A 22,065-nucleotide genomic window follows, 5' to 3' on the forward strand; every position below is an offset into this window, starting at 1 on the left:
GAATGAAACTGAATACTCTGTTTCTAACAATAAACTGCAGGCTTCCCCTGACACTATGGCAAAAATGTTCAGTCCTACAGGAAGTACTCACGCGGGATGCGGCTGGCTTGCCAGGGTGCTGAGTTTGTGACAAATCCGTGCTTTGATGCCGTGACGATGACCCATGTTCCTGGCCGGTACAGGAACGTAAGTGTGACAATCCCATCTCCTCCTGCAAGGCTGGATGCTAAGACCGTCTGGTTTCCACACACCTGAACTGTGGATTCCTTTAATGGTGACAGGTCGCTGTTGTCAAATACCTGGACTTTAATCAGCACCTCTGTGGAAACAAGAATTCAAGGCATTTTAAACAATATTCCTTTATGAAAGAAAATCATTTTAATACAGTTAGTTCTGAATATACTGACATAATTGAGAAAACGCCACTGTGGACCAGTCTTGTGCCACAAGCTACCCGAGACTACATCAGTGTATGGAAATAAAATTTTGTCAAGTCTCTTTTAACAACACATTCATGGTTTATGTTAGACACCTCTAGACCCAGTGGCCTACATTCAACAGATGAGACGACTATGTTTAGAAATGTTTGTCCTCATCCGACACGTTAAGTACTCTGGTTTGTTTACATTGAAGAGTCGAAAACAGAGTGCCTTTGAGCTCTTTCAGTGAGACAGAATGTCTGCCAGCATTTTCGATTGACACTGTGCAAATGCAGCAAATCTGTCTAGCTGAGGACACGTGCTTACTGTTCGAAATGGATGACCTGGTTCATCCCCCCAGAACTTTTACAAGGGCACTACCAGAGACATGTAAACAGGCCAGGAAGACAGCAAGTCTATGCCCTTTTTTTAATTTGGGGGTCTGGGTAAATGTTTTTTTTTTTTTTTTTCTGGGCACATTAAATTCAATGTATTTTACTGTAAATACATTAAAATACAGTTTTTAAGTTTCAGTGAACATTTTGCTCTGTGAAAAATGTAAATTTTCCTTAATAAGGAAAAGTCATGAACAAGTCATGTTTTCCCAACCAGAACTGTTTTACACTCCATTCATGCAAGGCTTGCTTCACATCCTGTTCACGCTCACATGCTGCAGCGTCTTTCAGAACCTCTCGTTCTTTAATTCTAAATGGGTCAATTGATGCACGTTACTATGGATACTAGGGGATGTCAGCAGGCTAACTGTGGGGGAAAAAATGGGTCCCTGCATTTCCTGGCAAGGGGACACAAGTTTGCTTCCGAAAATGAGATTTTTGAACCAGTCATGCACTGCAGACCTAATCGCACAACAATGATGATTATATTCAAAGAACCCACATGAATCACACAGAGGCAGAATCCACCTGCACGAACAGAAAAGGTCATATTCCCTTAGCGAACTGTTTGGTTACCTTGTTTTCATAATATCATCCATAGTAAAACTCAGTGGAGCATAAAAGGACTAGACTAGAAAAGGACAATATCCAGAAAAACAGCTGGCCTGAAAAGCATCGTTGAGATGTTTTTAAAAAAGACATATATATACAGTACAGACCAAAAGTTTGGAAACATTACTATTTTTAATGTTTTTGAAAGAAGTCTCTTCTGCTCATCAAGCCTGCATTTATTTGATCAAAAATACAGAAAAAAACAGTAATATTGTGAAATATTATTACAACTTAAAATAATAGTTTTCTATTTGAATATACTTTAAAAAAATAATTTATTCCTGTGATGCAAAGCTGAATTTTCAGCATCATTACTCCAGCCTTCAGTGTCACATGTAACATCCAGTCTATCACATGATCATTTAGAAATCATTCTAATATTCTGATTTATTATGAGTGTTGGAAACAGTTCTGCTGTCTAATACATTTGATGAATAAAAGGTTAAAAAGCACTGCATTTATTAAAAAAAAAAAAAAAAAAAAAAAATTCTAATAATATATATTCTAATAATATATTTTCTTACTATCACTTTTTATCAATTTAACACATCCTTGCTGAATAAAAGTATTGATTTTATTTAAAAAAAAAAGAAAGAAAAAAAATTACTGACTACACAGAAATAAATGATAATTTAAAGTATAATAAATTTAAAATTTATATTTTAAAAAACATAGCTTTTTTTTTTTTTTTTTACTTTTTATTCATCAAAGTATCCTAAAAAAGTATCACATGTTCTGAAAAAATATTAAGCAGCAGAACTGTTTCCAACTTTGATAATGAATCATCATATTAGAATGATTTCTAAAGGATCATGTGATAATAATCCTAAAAATTCAGCTTTGCATCACAGAAATAAATGATAATTTAAAGTATAATAAATTTAAAAACAATTATTTTAAGTTGTAATAATATATCACAATATTATTATTTTTTCTGTATTGTTGATCAAATAAATGCAGGCTTGATGAGCAGAATAAACTTCTTTCAAAAACATTAAAAATAGTAATGTTTCCAAACTTTTGGTCTGTACTGTATATACAGTATGTGTGTGTGTGTGTGTGTGTGTATATATATATATATACACACACACACACACACACACACACACACACACACACACACACACACTACCATTTAAAAGTTTGTTAATACTTTAATTACAACATTAATACTTTCATTAAGCAAGGCAACATTAAAATGAATAAAAGTGACTGTAAAGACAACTGTTACAAAAGATTTATATTTCAAAAATACTTTATCTATTTATCAAAGAATCATGAACTACTACTTATCACAGTTTCCACTAAGAAATTAAGCAGATCAACTGTCATCAACATAATAATAATAATAATAATAATAATAATAATAATAATAATAATAAATGATTACTAAGCACCAAATCAGCATATTAAATTGATTTCTGAAGGATCATGTGACACTGAAGACTGGAGTAATAGCTGCTAAAAATTCAGCCAGGAATAAATTACATTTTAAAATATATTAAAATAGAAAACAGTAAATAGAAAATATTACACATTCAAGATCACTAAGAGAAACATTAACAGAATCCACTCAACCACCAGGATTTCCTGTATTCCACTTCCTGTCTATTGTTTCAGCTGAAGTGCAAGGCGCAAATAATCCAGGAAACTTTTCTGCGACATAAAAAGTTCTGAGCCTCAGCGGAAAAAATTAACTCACAGAAAAACTTTTTATTTTACTATAACTGAATGTTTACTGAAAACTAAAACATTAATTTGCCAAGTATAATTATTTATCTGCTTTTGAGTGGAAGGTGAAATTGAAGACTACATTTTCATACTCTTTCCATGTTTAGTCCTGTCCAGTCGCCTCTTTAAAACAAACAGCACTTCATTATTTGCTTGTATTAAAGGGATACTTCAGCTCAAAATGCAAATGTTGTCATTAATCACCCCCCTGTCATTCCAAACCCGTAAAAGCTTCGTTCATCTTCGGAAAACAATTTAAGATATTTTGGATGAAAACCGGGAGGCCTGTGACTGTCCCATAGACCAGTGGTTCCCAAAGTGGGGGTCGCGACCCCTCGGGGGGTCGCGGGACCCCGGCGCAGGGGTCGCGAGATGATTTCTATAAAAAAAAGTGGAAAAAATATATAGGCCCTATATATTTTTGTTGCAATTAATTTAACCCCTTTCGCACGTACGATCACACCGGTGTGATCAGTCTAGGCTGGTCCCTGGAGTGTACGATCACACCGGTGTGATCAGTCTAGGCTGGTCCCTGGAGTGTACGATCACACCGGTGTGATCAGTCTAGGCTGGTCCCTGGAGTGTACGATCACACCGGTCAGTGCATGACGTGAAATTCAAATGTGCTCTCGCGCGTTGGCTGGCGCTGAGCCGGAGACAGGCGCGCTCAGAGCTGTCATCACAACTTTTCAGTGTTTTCAACCACATAATGTTTATTTTAGGTTTCAGACATATAAGTACTAAAAAAAAACAATACATTTAGAGTTTGTAAAATACACACTGATGTCAAAGGACGAGGCAATAATAATCCTTTCCATTATAATTAGACACATTTTATGCATATCAGATACACATTGTGTAAGTAACTTTAAAGTTTACTCTATTATTCTCCCAGTTCACCATCCACTTACTTTTATGTATTTCGGGAGAAGTGGATGAATTCACGTGTTGTAAATCCAACAGATCCGATTCTCTGAACTGCGTCTGCGGCACAAACTAAGATGGCGGCGCCCATCGCGCATACAGCTCAACTAACGCGATCGTTATAAAGGTGTTTAAACAACAAAACACTTCCACTTGCATATATTTGACAATCGGAATATCAGCTATTTCATGCCATATCTAACAAATTTGTGAATATTTTGAATAAAAAAGGAAAAATGACAAAATGAATGAAAAATAAAAGCAGATCATCATTCATTCAGCTCTGTTGTTTCTGCGGTGTGTCACGTGACAAGCAATGACGCGTCACCATGGAAACCATAAAGTGACACATCTAAATAACGATCGCCTTGAAAAACTCACGCTGGGGGGGTCACCCAGAATATTTTAAAAACTTACGTGTGAAAGGGTTAATTCAATACTTGTTAAATGGTGTTTTCAGAAAAGTCTGATACAAATAAAAAAAATATAATATATATATATATATATATATATATATATATATATATATATATATATATATATATATATATATATATATATTTAATTCAATTTGTAATTTTGTCCCAGACATTACGAGATTACGTCAGCGTCAATCACAATCAAGTTACGTACGACCATCACGCGCAGCAACACAACGTATCCCACTGTTTGCTAAAGTTAAAGGTGTTTGGAGGCTCCAAAAAAAGGGGTTGTTGAGGTGGGGGTGGGGGTGTTGGGGGTCGCGGGGCAGCAGCGCATTTATCATGGACATCTCTGACTTAAAAGCACGGGAAACCCCACCATAGACTGCCAAATAAATAACAGTGTCAAGGTCCAGAAAAGTATGAAAGACATCGTCAGAATACTCCATCTGCCATCAGTGATTCAACCGTAACATTATGAAGCGACGAGAAAACAAAAATAATGACTTTATTCAATAATTCCATTGTCAACAGTGTCAAGCATCACCTTATGCTCTTCTGTATCATCCTGCTACAAGGATGCGCTGTTTTCTTTCAAATCAAAGCTAAATACACGTAGAAACAGCACAGCTGATACAGAAGGGCATACAGTGAATTATTGAATAAAGTCGTATTCTCATCTCTGATGGCAGATGGAGTATTCTGACGATGTCTTTCATACTTTCCTGGACCTTGACAGTGTAACTTACTTGGCAGTCTATGGGACAGTAACAAGCCTCCCGGTTTTCAAAATATCTTAAATTGTGTTCCGAATACAAACAAATCTTTTATGGGTTTGGAACGACATAGGGGTGATTAATGACAAAATTTTTATTTTGGGGTGGAGTATCCCTTTAAGAAATGAAATCTCTTCCACTCACTCCTGAACACAGTGGCAGTCAGGAGCAGCATTTCCCAGCAGGCTGACTGTCTATTTTACAGGCATCTGATGAGACTGAATAGAGACCACAGCACTTTGGAGTGAAGTACTAAGGGACATTTGCCAGATATTTGCAAAATCTTTGCACATATGAAACATTTCAAACACAACAACACATTTCTACCCTTCTGAAATGTCTTCTCTGCAATTTAATAATGCTTAATGGACCATAAACATTTAAAATTAAACAATTATCAATATTAACCAATCAACTTTTTATTTATTTATTTTTTGCCTCTTTAGCAGCCAAAATGGTGTTGTTGCTGTTGCTAGAATTTAACTGAAGGATTTGCAAATCTCTTCCTCTCTCTATCTCACTACAATGACACCATCGGGTTTTAAATTAGAAAGCCTCATTGTTCAGGCAAGTGTAACGTCAATGTGACACCGGGGAAAGATGGTAGAGTGGGGAAATCCTACAAGACAAATCTCCAAGTTACACCAAGGCAAAAAGGTGCAATTAATTCATTGACAGGTGGTCCCGGTGTCACCGATGCTTCCAGGCCACCCTGTTGTTTTTTTTAGACATTCAGATGATGTGTTAACAGCCAAGCAGGAATGTCTGCCTGTCCAAAACCACTGGGATTTTGCTGGGTTGCTTACAAAGTCTCAGACATAAAGGCAGTGTAGCCGTAGCCGTACTGTGAGGGCTGAATAAACACAGGTACTGATGTATGTGTGGTAGCAGGGTCCAAAAGTAACACTCACTTAGCACCAAATGCAAGTAAAACTTTGGCCAGAACATAATACATACATAAGGAATAGCCTAATACATAGTTTCAGATGATTTGTAAAAATAAAACACCTTACTGTTGCTGAAGTGACGGGCACTATTCAAATGAATGTGTTCACATAAATCACCCAAACAAAAATAAAGAATATAAGAAACAAAAGCATGTGTCATATGTATGATTTTGTGAATGATTATGGGGCTAATGATAATGATCTGTGCTAAAAAAAAAAGTAACTCCAAAATAATTTACACAAAATAAAATTGCATGAAATTAACAACCAAATTAATTTCATAATACATAAAAATTAAATTAAAATAAAATGTATTAAAATAATGAATAAAATAACTACAACAATATAAAATACATGTACAAAATATAAAATACAAAACACACACACACACACACACACACACACACACACACACACACACACACACACGGTAGCCTGTAAGAAATAAATACGTACAGCTTCATCTGCCATTGGCAGGTGTGAGAAAAGTGTCTGTGTTATGAAGAGCAAACTCTCACCTCTCCATTGGTATAAGACAGTTTGGAGAGTCCTGAGTCACAGAGAACAGCTCATAAATCATTTTCAAAAGCCTCACCCTTTCCCCAGCAGCAGCTGGACGATGTCCTAAGCCAAGGAAAACAGGAAAACAGTAACCCAGGTCCTGCTCAGCAGGACAAAACGTTATGTAATAATCAGACAAAAAATATCTAACAAAGAGCCTGCTATTCATTCCTCAGCTAAAACTAGAGCACATCTACTCTTCATGTAATGACACTTGAGATGCATGCGGTCCCTGTCTCCTCTAGGCAACCTCATGAGGATTCTGGAGCTTTTCCAGATATTTTCAGCATGTTGGTTGGATGTTATATGAGGAAAATAACCAAGGAGCAAGGGCAAATGTAAGATCAAATAATTCAAGGTCAGACTCAGTACACATTTAGCTGGTACATTTACAGATTTAAAGGCCTGCAAAAACAAACCAGTCATCTAAAGTTCAAGATTTTGCTGGAAAGGAAAAAAATGATCTTCTAAGGGCCCTAAAGGTGTTGATACAACCCCTGAGAGGAAAAGCACAGCAGAAATGTGTTGACTCAGCTCTAATGAACCCATTGTTGTTCAGGGAATTTATAGACTTCTGCACAGCTTGATGAGAGGAAACGTCTGAAATGTCGAGCCTGAGATTCACAAGACTGCTCACTTTATCTGTCAGTGGTGGGCACTTAAAAAAGAAAAAAATATTTAGACAATTTATCAAGTACAACAAGGCTTCTAGAGTTGAACCCTATCAAGAATAAAAGCAAAAACAGGCTTAACATTTGGACATAAGTATGAAATTAAAAAATACTTTAAACAGATTAACTACAAAATGAGCACTAAGGCAGAACTAGATTTTAGTTTTGCCCAGCCTAAGATGCAAGTGAATGCAATGTATTTAACGTGATAGAATCAATCCTGTTTCATTACATTTCATTTATTTGCACTGAATAAGATGCCAGCAGTAACAAGAATATTGCATGACCAAAAGGATTACAAACAAAATTAGGAACCCTTTCTAAAGCCTAATCCAGATTAATATTTCAAAACATCACCAAACTCATATTAGACACAATAAACGGAGCAAAACACAGACTTAACATTATAAACAAGCTCTACTGCTGCACTAGAAGATGTCTGGCTGCTTTGTGTTTTAGGGGCATTAGGCCATTTCGTGTTTAACGTAGATGATGTAATCTCCAATTTTTCATGCGTTCTTTCCCTAAAGCTTTTTACACCCACCAATCAAAATATCTGGACACACTTTGATGATGTGAAGCAGGATCTCCTCAGAGGTCAGGTTTACAGGGGCTCTGCTGCTGATAAATCTGCCATTTCCTCTCAGCGTTAGGGTGTCTGGTGTCAACAAAGAAATTCCTACCTTTGAACAGCTGCCCGGGGAGTTCATGGTGGGCTGATGGCCAGACGCACACTCCTTAAAGTTGTGACGGCCCGTGTAACCAGAAAATCCTGCCAAGCTATTCTGTACCCTTTAGCCCACAAACAGCCCATGCTATAAAGAGCCTTAAATAAAAGATCTGCTGTCAAAGCACGACATCACCTTAGAAAGGCCTTTCTATGACCTGCCAAAGCACATACAGGTGCTTTGAATTTGCAGACGAAAACAGAATTCAATTCACTTCACATCTTTCCCTAATGGTGGTTCTATTGACAATAGTTGCTTACCACAAAAAACAAAAAAACAAAAAAACTTGCCTCTTATTTCTGTTGAAAACACCTTGTTTTAATCCTCAGCACAATTGACCCTTCACTAAACTTTTTGTGTGTTTTGACTGGTCATTTACACAACAGCTGTGTTTTGGGGGCCTGAAAATGCAAATTTTTGAAAACTATTCTTTTGTCGTCACTGCGTGAACTATAAAAACGTGTTTTCAGTCTATAGGCATCTGCAAGGTTCTTTACAAAGTGACATCGCCAACTACTGGCCTGGCATGCATAATCCAGCATTTAAATTTTTTTTTTTTTTTTGTGGTTTAATTGTTTTTTTATTGTTTTACATACTTATCATGTAAACATATAATTTATTGTAAACTGACTTGTGATTGATATCATGGCTGATGTGATATCACTCGAGCTCTATGAAGTCATACAGGTTCCAAAATTCAATTACATCTAATAAAAGCGTCATGCAGCACAATGCTGCAATTGTGCCCCAAATAAAAGCATAGAGTGGCAAGCTGGGGCAGCACTCAAATAAGCGCTGTCATGGTAACCCTTGTTTTTGCATGAGAGGAGAAGGATGTAATACCCCCTTAAAGGGAATCTCATGAAATCTACTGGAAGTTGACAAAGCAATGTCTCATTATGTGGTGACAGGACAGTATCCTACACAATCATGAATGCAAGACAAAAGAGAAGAGCAAAACAGCTATTTGGCTCAGAACCATTATATGAGGAACTGCACATCTGTTTTTCAAACTGTCCAAAATGGGCATGGTCAACACCTGCCTAAAGGCACAGACGGACACACTAAGATCTCCAGCAGTCATTTTGCATTAGTGTCTTGGCTGGCCTGCCCTCGCCAGGCCTTTGTCCCAAATCAGAGTTGGTGGCTCTATGTGTCAGCTTGATTAGAACGGTGATGTGCATACCGTGCCACTGCAAAAACCCATCAGGATAACAATATTTCACGCTCTGGTAGATACTTTGCACCGTGTCAGTAGCAAACATCTGATGCCTCAATGTGATTCACACAGCCCTTTAGCTCACAGCTGTTAAATGATCCTGCTTAAAGAGATGCAAGATCATGACAAATATATATGTTTAGAAAAAAATTCTATATGTGCACAAAAATGCATGCAAAGATCAGTGTCGAGTTTCCTGAACATCAAGATAAAACTAGAGAAGTAACAGGAAACTGCCCTGCCATCCAGCTATTGTGTTTAGATGATGGGTAGACTCTGTACTCGGACTCGTAATTCTTGAGTTGAAATGATTCATTTGAACTTGACAATATCACTTTTTTTTTTTTAAAGTATAGACTTTGGAGGAAAGAAGCAGGATGTAGAAATTCTAAGAAAATAATGATGCTGGAAAATGAGTCATGCTGAGGTAATTAGCTGCTGTCTTCCCAATCTAACAGCAATAAATGATCATAATTTTTCATAATAATTTACATTTAAAGACTCTTGGGTCAGGTTTAAAGGGCACATTTGATGGTGGCATGACATTTTATATATATATATATATATATATATATATAGAGAGAGAGAGAGAGAGAGAGAGAGAGAGAGAGAGAGAGAGCGAGAGAGAGAGAGAGAGAGAGAAACAAAAACTAATGTGTTGAATAACATTATCTCTTACTGGTTAAGACAAATCCTGTCTGCTTCCCAAACAAATTAATTTTCAGAAACAACTTATTAATATGCATGATATACTTAATATGTGCATAAAAAGATTTAGTACACAGAACCAAAAAATCAAACAAACAAAACCCTTACTAGAAGGAGAATGATATTGTACTTTGGTGCTTGTGCCTTGATTCCTTTATCTATTCTTGGCTAATAATTTATTTATTCATATGTCTATAACTTTGAGGAAAACCTTCACATGTTTTTGACTGACTCTGACTTTAATGTTTCCTATCAGCACAACAAGGAGAGCTTAGTCAGCAGAGCCTTTTCCAGTAGACAGTAAAACATTGATTAAAACGGATCCCAGACTTTTTAAAATGTCATCCCAGGTCCTTCTCAGCTCCAGAACTGGGAACTCACACACAGCTTTATGATGTGGCTTCACCTTTAGGTCTCTCTTCAAAAGGGTCCCAGTAAAGGCTGGAGTCCAGTAATGAACTTCTGATGTTGGTCAAAAAACCTCTAATGACTTTGCAGGATACAGATTACTAACCACAAAAAGACTAAACAAATGCTGACAGTCAAAATTTTAAATTCAGTACAGACTTTTTTTTTAATTTCTCTGTTTAAATGGTTCAGAGATAAGGCAGAACTTAGGCTGAAATATCTGTGGCTGAGTTTGTGAGCTGCTTAGTAGTACAAGCACCAATGAAGCGCATAAGAGAAAAGAAGCTCCAAGCCCACATTAATATGCATTGGAAGTTGCTGAGGAAGAAAGGGGGGTTCACAAAAGAGTTTGCACAAACAGCTCCTAAAGATCCACTAGGTCCTGTGGCGACAAACTGCCACCAGACTAGAGTAACAAAACTAGAGCAAGAAAACTCATAAACTGTTCTGAATAACACTCAAGTCATTTGTTTATTTGTTTAAAGAAATAAGATTTAAATGATTATTTAGGCTATGTGTGTGTGTGTGTGTAGCGGGGCACTTACACAAATGTTTGATTTTCTCTTAAATGCAAATTTTGTTGGCCAAAACAATGTTTTGATATTTATATATGCCACATCTTATATTTTAATCTTGCTGTTTAATACTCTGCGGAGTCCATATTATGGTGTGACAGGCTCCCACTGGGGCAAGTTGTCACAAAAGGTCAACATATGTTCTATTTCAAATAACGTTTTTTCCCCCCTTGGTGTAACAGTTACATTGAAAATAATAGGCTAATAATAATAATTACAATTTACATCGGTCTCCCATATACTTTTACAATAAACACATTTTCATACAAATAAGAAACCAATGTATCTCTCAGTGAACTACTTATTTTTATGGAAATAGCAGTGTGGGTGGGCTTAAAATACGAAACGATACTGGCTTCACTATAGCCTGTAGTTTGTCACAAGATAACGTGCACTCTTAAACCAAGATAGGAATGAAACAAATGCCACATACAACTGTTTTTCTGAAGCTCATGGCCCGTTTAACTAACTTCTTCACTTTACAGATAAAAGGCGGGCTCGTCTGAGTTTGAAATCCTTTGTTTCCATACTGTAACTCCCAAAAGACACTAAAGTAAATGTGCACAAAAGCAACTGCGCGTGATAAACTGCTGTGAGCGCAAATGCGGCAGTTACATAATAAAGCCGCGAGTCGATGTTCCGTTCTACACCGCGCTACACTAATATCACATCTCACCAACTGGTCTCAAATCAAACTCACCAACTGGTCCTGGGGTCGGCAGTGATTTCGCCAGCGTCCTCCAAGCACTACAGAGGAAAAGAAAAAGAAAAAAAGAGCGGGAGGTGTGCGGTGGACGCATTCTTACAGCGGCATCGTCAGATCCTCCGTAAGTAGCAGTTCATCCATGTTTCGTTGCGGGATGGCACAAGTCTGACTGCTATAAAGTGCGGTTGCCACGGGTGCCCACTCCCTTCCCGAAAACGACGGCTCCTCTTCTTTCAGTCCTGTTGTCCCAGATGGGTGGGGGAGATTTTGAAGTGCAGTGCTCCCATGCGTCCTCTGTCGGCCGAGGCTCATATGCAACTTTTCACGTTTGGCACATTTTGAAGGCCGTTTCCAGCGTTTTATTGATTGAAGGAATAGTTAAGCAAAAAAATTTAATTGGCTGAAAATGTACTCACCCTCAGGCCATCCGAGATGTAGACGAGTTTGTTTCTTCATCGGAACAGATTTGGAGAAATGTAGCACTATCACTATGGTTCCTCTACAGTGAATGGGTGCCGTCAGAATGATAAAAACAGAAAAGTTGATAAAAACATCACAAGTCATCCACACAACTCAAGTCCATCAGTTAATGGCTTGTGAAGTAAAACGCTGCGTTTTTGTAAGAAACAAATCAATCATTAAGGCATTTTAACTTAATGGAATAAATATGAATCCATAATTAATAATAATGCTTGCTCCAGTGAAAAATCCATCCCCTCTCACATCAAAATCCACTGACAAATTTGTTTAGAATTGTTTCTGACAGTTTTTTTTTTTTTTTTTTTTTTTTTGTAAACACAGTACTTGATTTGAGCAAATTTCTCTCCTGATTCAGAAAAGATGACTTCACTTGAGAAAGCAATATTATGGATAGGACTCATATTTCAGATTGATGCATTGGTTTACAGTTAAAATGCCTTAATGATAGATTTGTTTATTACAAACATGCACCTTTTCACTTCACAGGATGTTAATTGATGGACTGGAGCTGTATGGATTAATTGTTGATTATTGTGATGTTTTTTATAAGCTGTTTTTTTCATTCTGACGGCACCCATTCACTGCAGAGCATCCACTGGTGAACAAGCGATGTGATGCTAAATTTCTACAAATCTATTCTGATAAAGCAATAAACCCATTAACATCTTGGATGGCCTGAGGGTTAATAAAATTTTCAGCAATTTTTTTTTGTTAACTACTCCTTCAAGGCAACACACACACAAAAAATTTGCTAATTAATGAAGCTTTACACAATTAAATGAACAGCATGTTTGAGAAATATGAGGTGCCATAGAATGCAAAAATCACTTTTATAAGGTGTTTGAACACAGTTGTGTGGCCGCAGTGTGTAAAAACAACCAGCCTATAATAGTAAAAATCCACCAAGTCATTGTTTTATAATCCTAATAAATCATAATCAGTCCCTCCACCCTAGCCGTTCCAGATTTCTCACTACTATGACATCATAGTCGGGTAAAGTCCTGCCCATTTGTGACGCTCTCTGCCCTATTAGCATATACACAGCCCTGAGTGAGAAGGAGTGGTCCGCCATTACTGTTTTCTTGCTGTAGATGCTGGAGATACAATGTCAGCGCCAAAGAGGCATTAAAAGTGTTGTGTGTTGGGATGCCCCAACGAACATAGGAGTCTCCATAGACCGCTGAGGACACAGTGGATAAATTTCATTTTCGAAGGGAATGTCCCGAAAAAAAAAAAAAAAACCATAAGTCCTATACTTTTGTGCTAACATTTTATGCCGGACTGCCTCACAAACGAGAGTCAGTTCAGTGCTGGAGTTGTGCAAAGATTGCTTCTGAAAGAGGGATCGATACCAACGCTTTGTGTGCAAACGTCCAGACTCCAGACAAAGTAAGCATCATGCCTCATATTTTGTTTTCCAAAAGAGCTTCTTCGCTCTTTGTAAGGCTAATATTGCTAAAGCCACCATTGTCTCTGCCGGTTTTCACTAGTGCTGCCTTCATGTGCTACCAGAATGATGGTGAATAGGAATGTGGTAGTTAAAAATTGCATTTGGAAGCAATGTGAGGATCAGTAACACGGTCACCACCAGTTAAACCGTAACACTGGTATGACCGCGAGCATGAGCTCTTGATGCTCCACACTCGTCTGAGAAGGGAGGCGGGAGCATCAGCTCATTTTCATCTAAAGGGGACATACACATAAACAGCACGTTTTGGCTTAATAAAAGTGGCAATTTCAACAAGCTATAAAAAATTATCTGTGGGGTATTTTAAGATAAAATTTCACATACACACTCTGGGGACATCAGAGAACAATTTAAAATATCTTATCAATGCATTATATGGCACCTTTAAAATGACTCACATGAGGGCAAAGACTGCAGACGAGTAAGGCTTAAGCTAAATGTAAATCACTAAGTGCACTTCTAAGAGCCACACACCATACTTTTCTGATAACAATTTTAAGTTATGTGATTCTTATCCATACACTGTTTACTTTTTTTTTGCCTCAAACTGTGCTCACAAACAAATGTCTAATTACTTATTCAAACCCAAAGCATTATAATTACACACTTCAGTGCAGACATGACATTTTAATGACTGAAAATTAAAAAAAGGAAAAAAAAGAAAAGAAAAGGCAGAAATCAAATGACTTACAATTAGTCAAGCATATGCATAATGAATTTCGGTGCAAATTGTTCAATAAATGTGACATTTTACGTAACAATGGTTTATGAATAAAGCTCAGTGTTCATCATCTGTTCTACAGCTCAGTGATCTCATTATGACTGATAATCAAAATGAATCATCACCCATCTGAACTGCTAAGAATGTTACTAACAAGGGCAGTGGGTTGGAGACGATGCTCATTTATCTCCATTCCTTAACATAAACTGAAACGCAAGACGTGAGTATCAGTGGTCTACTTCTATTTATGGCTGAATATAAAGCAAATTAGAATGATATCTGAAGGATCAAGTGATGCTGAGTGCACTTCTATCACAGGAATAAATTACATTTGAAAATATATTAAAATAAAAAACAGTTCTTTTTATAAAATTTTCACATATCAAACTAAACTCAACAACAAAAAAAAATATCATCAACCAAATTAAGAGACATCATTTAAATTATCCCAAAATGCTGGGCTGGTCAACTAATGCTTGCATCTCTATAACCATGATTCATTTTTAATACAATTACAGAAAGAATAGAATAAAATTAGCAAACAAACTTTTAAAAACCTTAAAGCATCATAAAGCTCAAGATTTGTGATGTCTCATCAAGCTGTCTCATTAGGTTCTCCATTCAGTTGCTGCACGTCATCACCATCATCATCACATCGACAATGGTTACGTTTAAAAAAACCCACATTAAAACATACAGTGTTGTATGTTAACATGGATGAAGTTGGTAAGTGGTAAGCATGCACATATCTGTTTTACAGTAATATGCTTTGTTTGTTGTTAGCCAGGAGACCTGTATGGGACAAAGCGCCCTCTGCTGTTCAACATATAGAAGTACCTTCCAGAAGATGGTGCTCAGCGCAGACTGTAGAAGCAGTCCAGCAATGACTGACACTACTCTCCACCACAAAGGTACCTCCTCTTGTCCATCTGGACGTCTCCATACTATATTTGTATATGTCTAGATAGATTTAAGATTTCAAGTAGTTTTAATGAGGAGTTGCATACAATTCATGATACAAACCACCAAACGAAACAACGAAGTACAAAATTTATGTTATGGTCTCCGAGCCGTGAATGGAAATATAAACAGAGAGAGAAAAGGCTATGAATATAAGATGACTTCATTAAAGGTCTAGGGTTTTGTCTTTAAAGTTTTGCCCACCTTTAAGAAGGTTTGTACTCACAGTCTGCTCTTTAACTCTTACTATGGCCCTCTCATCTCTCTGCAGTCCTGCAGCCTCACACTCAAAACGAAGGCAGTTCTGCACAGTGAAAGATATATCAATATGTAATAATAAATCCATTGAAATATAGTTTTATGAAGCATAAGAGTTGGAGGCATTTGTACAAACCATGTGCTCAAATTGTGGAATTATCAAAATTTCAATGAATAAGCAACTACTGTTAACAAGAGGGGTGATATCACCCTCTACTGGCAAAGACGAATCACAACATTACTGTCAAATAAATAAAATTACAGTAAAGTCTTTTACATTGTTACAAAATATTTATATAAATAAATGCCTTTTTATTGAACTATCCATTCATCATAGAATCCTGGGGGAAAAACGCATTACAGTTTTTACAAAAATATTAAGCAGCACAACTGTTTTCAACATTTATAAAAATAAGAAATGGAACTTGAGAACCAAATCAGCATATTGATCTCGGAAGGATCATGTGACACTGAAGACTGCAGTAGTGACTGCTGATCAAAATAGAGAGCATTTAATTTGTAATAATTTCATAATATTACTATTTAGGGACCACGCACCGAAGGTGCAGAGGCACCTGTTGTAATCGTTAACATTCTTTTTTTCTTCCGCCGCAAGTCTATGGCAGCCCATAGAACCACTTGCGGGAAAGTTGTGAAATTTGGCACACTGATAGAGGACAGTCCCAACATTAACCATGGCAAATTTGGAGTCTCTAACTCAAACTCTCTAGCGCCACCACTTGTCCAAATTTCAAAAATGTTATGCTAATAACTTTTGAACTGTAAACCACAAAAATACAATTCTAAAAAAGGCCGGTGAACCGAATTCAAGTTGATAAGTCAAACTGTTCTGGAATAGCCCGCAAACAAATTCTATGAAAACATGCAAAAATGGATATGAGGTTAAATCTCTGAAACGGTTTGGCGTATTGAGAGCAAACTTGGTGTGTGTTGTAACAAGCATGACCTGAGGCTACCTGTAGTGTTTTGGCACTGTGCCCCCTAGTGGTCAGGAGATGTGAAAAATAGATATTTTTGCTCATAACTTCTGAATGGTTTGGCCAAAAATCACAAAACGTTTTTTTTTTTTTTCAGATTCAGTGCATCATGTCGAATCGAATGATGTCCAGTTTTCCCAAGTCAGCCATTTTGGATTAGCATATCATTATGAAACTAATTACAAAAATCTTCGGCTCCATAACCTCATGGGACTCGAAAAGTTTGGGGGCAGCGCCACCTTTGTAGTCAAAAGTTATAATGGAATTTAGAAAAATGCTAATAACTTTTGCTTACATTAACCAATTGTAATGAGACTGATGTTGATAGATTCCTTGGATCATGCTGAGAACACTGATACCAATTTTGGCTGAATTTCCTGTCCACCATTTTGATTCATGTTGGAAACCTACTTTTTTGAACTCCTCCTAGATCGTTGGTCCAATTTTTAACAAATTTGGCTCAGATCATCTTCAGACCAAGCTGGCAAAAAGTTATGGATTTCTTGTCGATACACGAAACAGTTTTCATTTAGCGCATGAATGAATTTGCTGGAAAGATGCCAAACTGCATCTGAGGGCTGTATCTCTGCAAAGGTTTGACATATTTACACCAAACTTTGTATGTGCCATTGTCACCTCACACTGACCACGGCACATCAATTTGGTAACATCGCCACCTATTGGCCAAGAGTAATAAGCCATTCATTAACCTTTAATTATAAAATTTCCAAAAATGCTTATAACTTTTGATTGCATTAGCCTATTGTAATGAAACTGGTCTCAAAATATTCCTTGGGTCGTCCTAACAACATACATATCAATTTTCACTTAGGAAATCGGAACTCCCTGTCCGCCATTTTGATTTATGTTAAAAACCTACTTTTTCTAACTCCTCCTCAACTGTTGGTCCGATTTGAACCAAAATTGAGTCAGATCACCTTCAGACTGTGCTGACAGAAAGTTATGCATTAAGTGTCAATTGACAAAACCATTTTCGTACAGCACCATTACAAATTTTAGGCATGGTTCCAAAATGAGTCTGAGGCTATATCTTTGCAAAGCTTTGACATAATGACAACAAACTTTGTGTGTGCCATTGTCACCTCACGCAGAACACATCAAAATGATTTGATTACAGCGCCACCTGTTGGTCAAAAGTGATAAGCCATTTAATCATATTACTAGAGGTTGAATTCGATTTTTCAGCCATTTCAATTACAATCTAAAATTCTAAAATTGCTTTTATTACTCATTGTTGCATTTGGTCTGATGCTCCATGCCATGCTTAACTCCTAATTTTGCCGCTGGAATGCTTGGCCCCGTAATTGTAAACTGTGTTTTGGATCAAATAAATGCAGCTTTGTTGAGCATGAAAGACTTTCAAAAACATTTAAAAAAATCGTAATTATTCCAAACCGTACCACATGGACATTATTTTGCCATTGCTGATCATATGATGAAAATGGGCATTGGAGGACTCCAGCTTTACTGTGAACCAAGATAAATAGGTATGGTAGCAGTTAGTGCCATTAACTGTATTATATATATATATATATATATATATATATATATATATATATATATATACACACACACTATTGATTTTTTTGCACATGGTACCATAGTTATACCACAGTATCTTGAAGTGACATGTAAATACCAATAATTATGATTACGGTAGTCGTTCAGTATAATCGATTATTATATAGTATGGTATTAAAATAAATGGTAACATTGTACTACAGTACCACCACACATTGTTGTTAGGGTAAAAGCCAGTGTTTACAGATATAGGTGTGCATTTTTCAAAAGTATAAAGTGTGTTAAGAGGATATTTGCAGACTTTTTCAGTGAGTTCAATTTCGAAATGATGGTCAGTAGGGGGCACTCTCACTCCACGTGGGTCGATGTTGGAATAGTCTGTTTGACAGGAGATTAGCTCTTCAGAGGCATTAGCGAAGACATGCAGCAGATAGGACTCATTTTGTGGAACAGGAAACCCCAGTATAAGCTTTGCGTTGACTGGACTGGGGCCTATGTTCCTTAGCTGAGACAGGAGAAAAGAAACTTGTGCATAAGTATCGCAAAACCGATTAAGTGAACGTGTTAACAGTAATCCTAGACATAGCATATTACCTCATATACATGTTTTACGAGTGGACCTACTTCATCCAATCTTCCATCCATCTTCTGGGTAATCCTTCAGCTCCCATTTAGCAATAGGCAGAACACAGTCAACCGCAGAAGAGACTCTGTAAGTGTTATTTTATCATATACTCTTATAGATTTTGTTATTATTTTAAATTGGATTTTATTTTATATTTGCTTTTTACATTTTAAAGTATTATTAATTTTGTGTATTTTTTTGTGTGTAGGTTTTGTCATTTTTATTCAATTATATATATATATATATATATATATATATATATATATCTATATATATATATATATATATATACTGTTTTTTAAGGTTGGTTTTTAATTTAAGTGTGATGACAGAAAGGGGGCAGTCAGATATAATTTTTTTAGGCTTGATCTAGTTGTCTGGCCAATGGAAGTTTCATATGTATATGTGTGTGTGTATATAAGCACATAAAATACTAAAACTTAACTTAAATTTTATCATAAAAAAATATTTCTGAACCTACCCTAAAAGTGTTGTCACATTTACCGGTGTTCAGCGAATTTTCATGAAATCCAGTCGATAGGAATCCATGCAAATAGGAATTTTGCTTGAAAGCCGAAGATTTCCCCATGCAGATTTTTGCGCTTGGGTTCAAGCTCATTGTGCAGATTTGCTGTGCTGACCAACAGAAAGCTAATTGGTTTGAAAGTGACTTCTATATTAACTGTGCTTCATGCATTGCTACACTTGAAAATGGACTTTTCTGGTCTGCTATATAGCTCAGTCTCACATGCTCCCTCTCTTTGATTCTCAGGCTCAATAATCAGCAGCGCTGGATTCTCATCTCCGATCAGGACTGGTTGTGTTGACCTGTTTTTGATAAATGTTTACCTGTCTGTAACTGGTTTATAACTATAACTGTAACAAAATAAAGGAAATTACGCTACTGCTTTTAACTTCAGGTCTGGTATACAGATGTTATCTGGACCTCAGTTTAGTATTATCCATGTCTAGAAACAACAAAAGGTTTCAACAGGTTAATATAAATGAGTCGCTTTAATGACAAAAACAATATATTCAGTTATATACAATAAGCCTTCACCTGTCCAATGGCCACACTTTGTCCATGCAGCACTGCATCTTGGGAGTCAGCCAGACTGTAGTTCACTGAGATGAAGATTGGACTCAGCTTGTCCTTAAAATCTCTTCAGGAATTCTGTGGCCAGAAACACTGATGCATGCCATAATTATAAAGCTATGGGAAAGAGAAAACAAGTGTTAATGATAAATATTCTATAGAAGTACCACAACCATGTGGGTTGGAAAATATGGATTACATCACTGATCAGTGTAAGTCCTTGATGCATTGTGATCGTGCATTAGTCCTAAAGGGGATGTGGGTGTAATCAATAGCTCACTGTACCATTCCTGACACGAACTCTGCTAATCCTTGAGAAGCTTTTCATGGCTGACTAATCGAGCATTTTGAATGCCAGCCACTTGAATCATGATGACATAGTGAAGCTTTCTCTTGTACTAAGTTCAGATGCATTACCAAGTAATGAAGTTGCTGCTCTGGTGGAGTTGACATAATTTGTCTTCGGGGTTCAAAAGTTCAGGGAAGAATGAGAGTTGAGCCTGTGTCCTCACTACAGCCTGTGCCCTGATAAAGCCAAAGACATTATTGTTCCAACACTCAGAATCATACTTCAGATCGGTGGTTCTCAACTGATGAGCCACGACCCACAGCAGGGAAAAACAGCTAAATGCAAAAAAGGAGGGAGATACCGGTTTTTGTCAAAGGCTGTGTGTACAATCAAACTCTATTTTTAATTTTTTACCAATGGAGCATTGTGGAATTTGGCATTATTATTTTTATTAAGTGTATATATACACTTTATACAAGTGTGTATATAACGTTATGGTGCATTTGGTATGGTACACATGATATATGGTACATATGGATATTTTCATGGCAATATTAATGAATGAATTAATCAATAAATATTTGTATTAATAAATATATAATAAATACATTTTTAATGTTATTTTTTATTAACACATTAATTGTTCATACTTTATTTATTGTATTGATTATTTATTTTTTATCTTTATAAGAGATATCACTGTTTAATTTTAAGGACTGAAAATGATGAAGTCTATATGTGTATATGACCATATGATTGCAATAAAAAAAATACGTTTTTTTTTTTGCAGTAATTCAGACTATTTTAAACTGGTACCTGTAGGTTGCCACTTTGCTCGTACCCCAAGCTCCAATGATGAGATCTAAAGTGGGAATAAACCAAAGCATATTATATGCCTTGAAATCTAGAATCTCTCTATCAGCAAACACCACAAAGTGAGTAAGTAAAACTGTGATTGAGGTTCAAGACATTCATGTTAAACTGGAGGAAAGGAAGTGTGGGGACTAGTTTGTGTGACAGAAGTGAGCTAATAGATCACAGGCAGAGAGTGAGATAAAGCACGCCAAGAGACCCTCTCAAGAGCTTGAGGTGCTGTGTGTCAAAAAGCATTGCCATGTCCACACAGTAAAGCCCAGTGTCAGAGCCCGTTTTCATTTATATCTGTACTAAGTGGGCTGTGGCACTGACCAAAGCATTCCTGTCTTTTGGTGACTCTATTGTGCCGCCCAGACAGCTCCTCACTCCTCCCCAAGGGATTGTGGGAAAGGGCTCTTAGTTGAGATTGTTCACAACAGACATTCAAACTTTGAGGACAATCTCTGAAGCTTAGATTGGCTTTACCAATGCAGTTATTTGTGGGCTTTGTACTCTAGGTGTGACTGTTGGGAAGGTTATGATATTTCGATGCAGTGACCCAGCTGACGTTTGCTGGTCAGATTTTAAGGGAAGGTAATGGGAGGTGGACAGTGATCACAGGGTTCTAGTGAAAAGAGCTAGCATTTGCTGACATTGGTTGGAGGCAGAAAAAAAGTAACAAAATAAAGTACATGTGAGTTTTGAATTTAAAGGGATAGTTCACCCCAAAAATTAAATCTCTGTCATTTCACCCTCATAATGGCCAAACCTGTAGTACTTTCTTCCAATGAACACAAAAGGAGATCCACCATACTTTCACCATACTTTTTGATGGCTTAAGAAAAAATAAAGCATGATTGTTTTTCTGGTAATTTCAAGTAATATATCACATACCTGGATATTCATTATCATCAATATCTGTCCCTCCTCTCATGCTGAAACCAAACACTGGCAGATCTTTGAAGGTCTTA

General features: G+C 36.7%; 1 protein-coding gene across 2 annotated transcripts in view; it reads right to left on the reverse strand.

Moving 5' to 3' along the window:
* The window catches only part of LOC109057143 (protein FAM171A2-like), a 33,637-nt gene extending 21,579 nt beyond the window's left edge, over window positions 1-12,058 (reverse strand). Inside the window, exons 1-2 of one of the 2 annotated variants that reach the window (XM_042727839.1) lie at window positions 11,797-12,058; window positions 92-319 (exon numbers count right to left, since the gene is read on the reverse strand). In XM_042727839.1, coding sequence (XP_042583773.1) covers window positions 92-319; window positions 11,797-11,896 — 328 coding nt within the window. In that variant the 5' untranslated portion in view covers window positions 11,897-12,058. The remainder of the gene's footprint in view (window positions 1-91; window positions 320-11,796) is intronic. The other variant, XM_042727829.1, reaches the window with a different exon arrangement.
* Between the last annotated feature and the right edge of the window lie 10,007 nt (window positions 12,059-22,065).

This window comes from Cyprinus carpio, chromosome A3, assembly GCF_018340385.1.
Source record: "Cyprinus carpio isolate SPL01 chromosome A3, ASM1834038v1, whole genome shotgun sequence".
Lineage (NCBI taxonomy): Eukaryota > Metazoa > Chordata > Actinopteri > Cypriniformes > Cyprinidae > Cyprinus > Cyprinus carpio.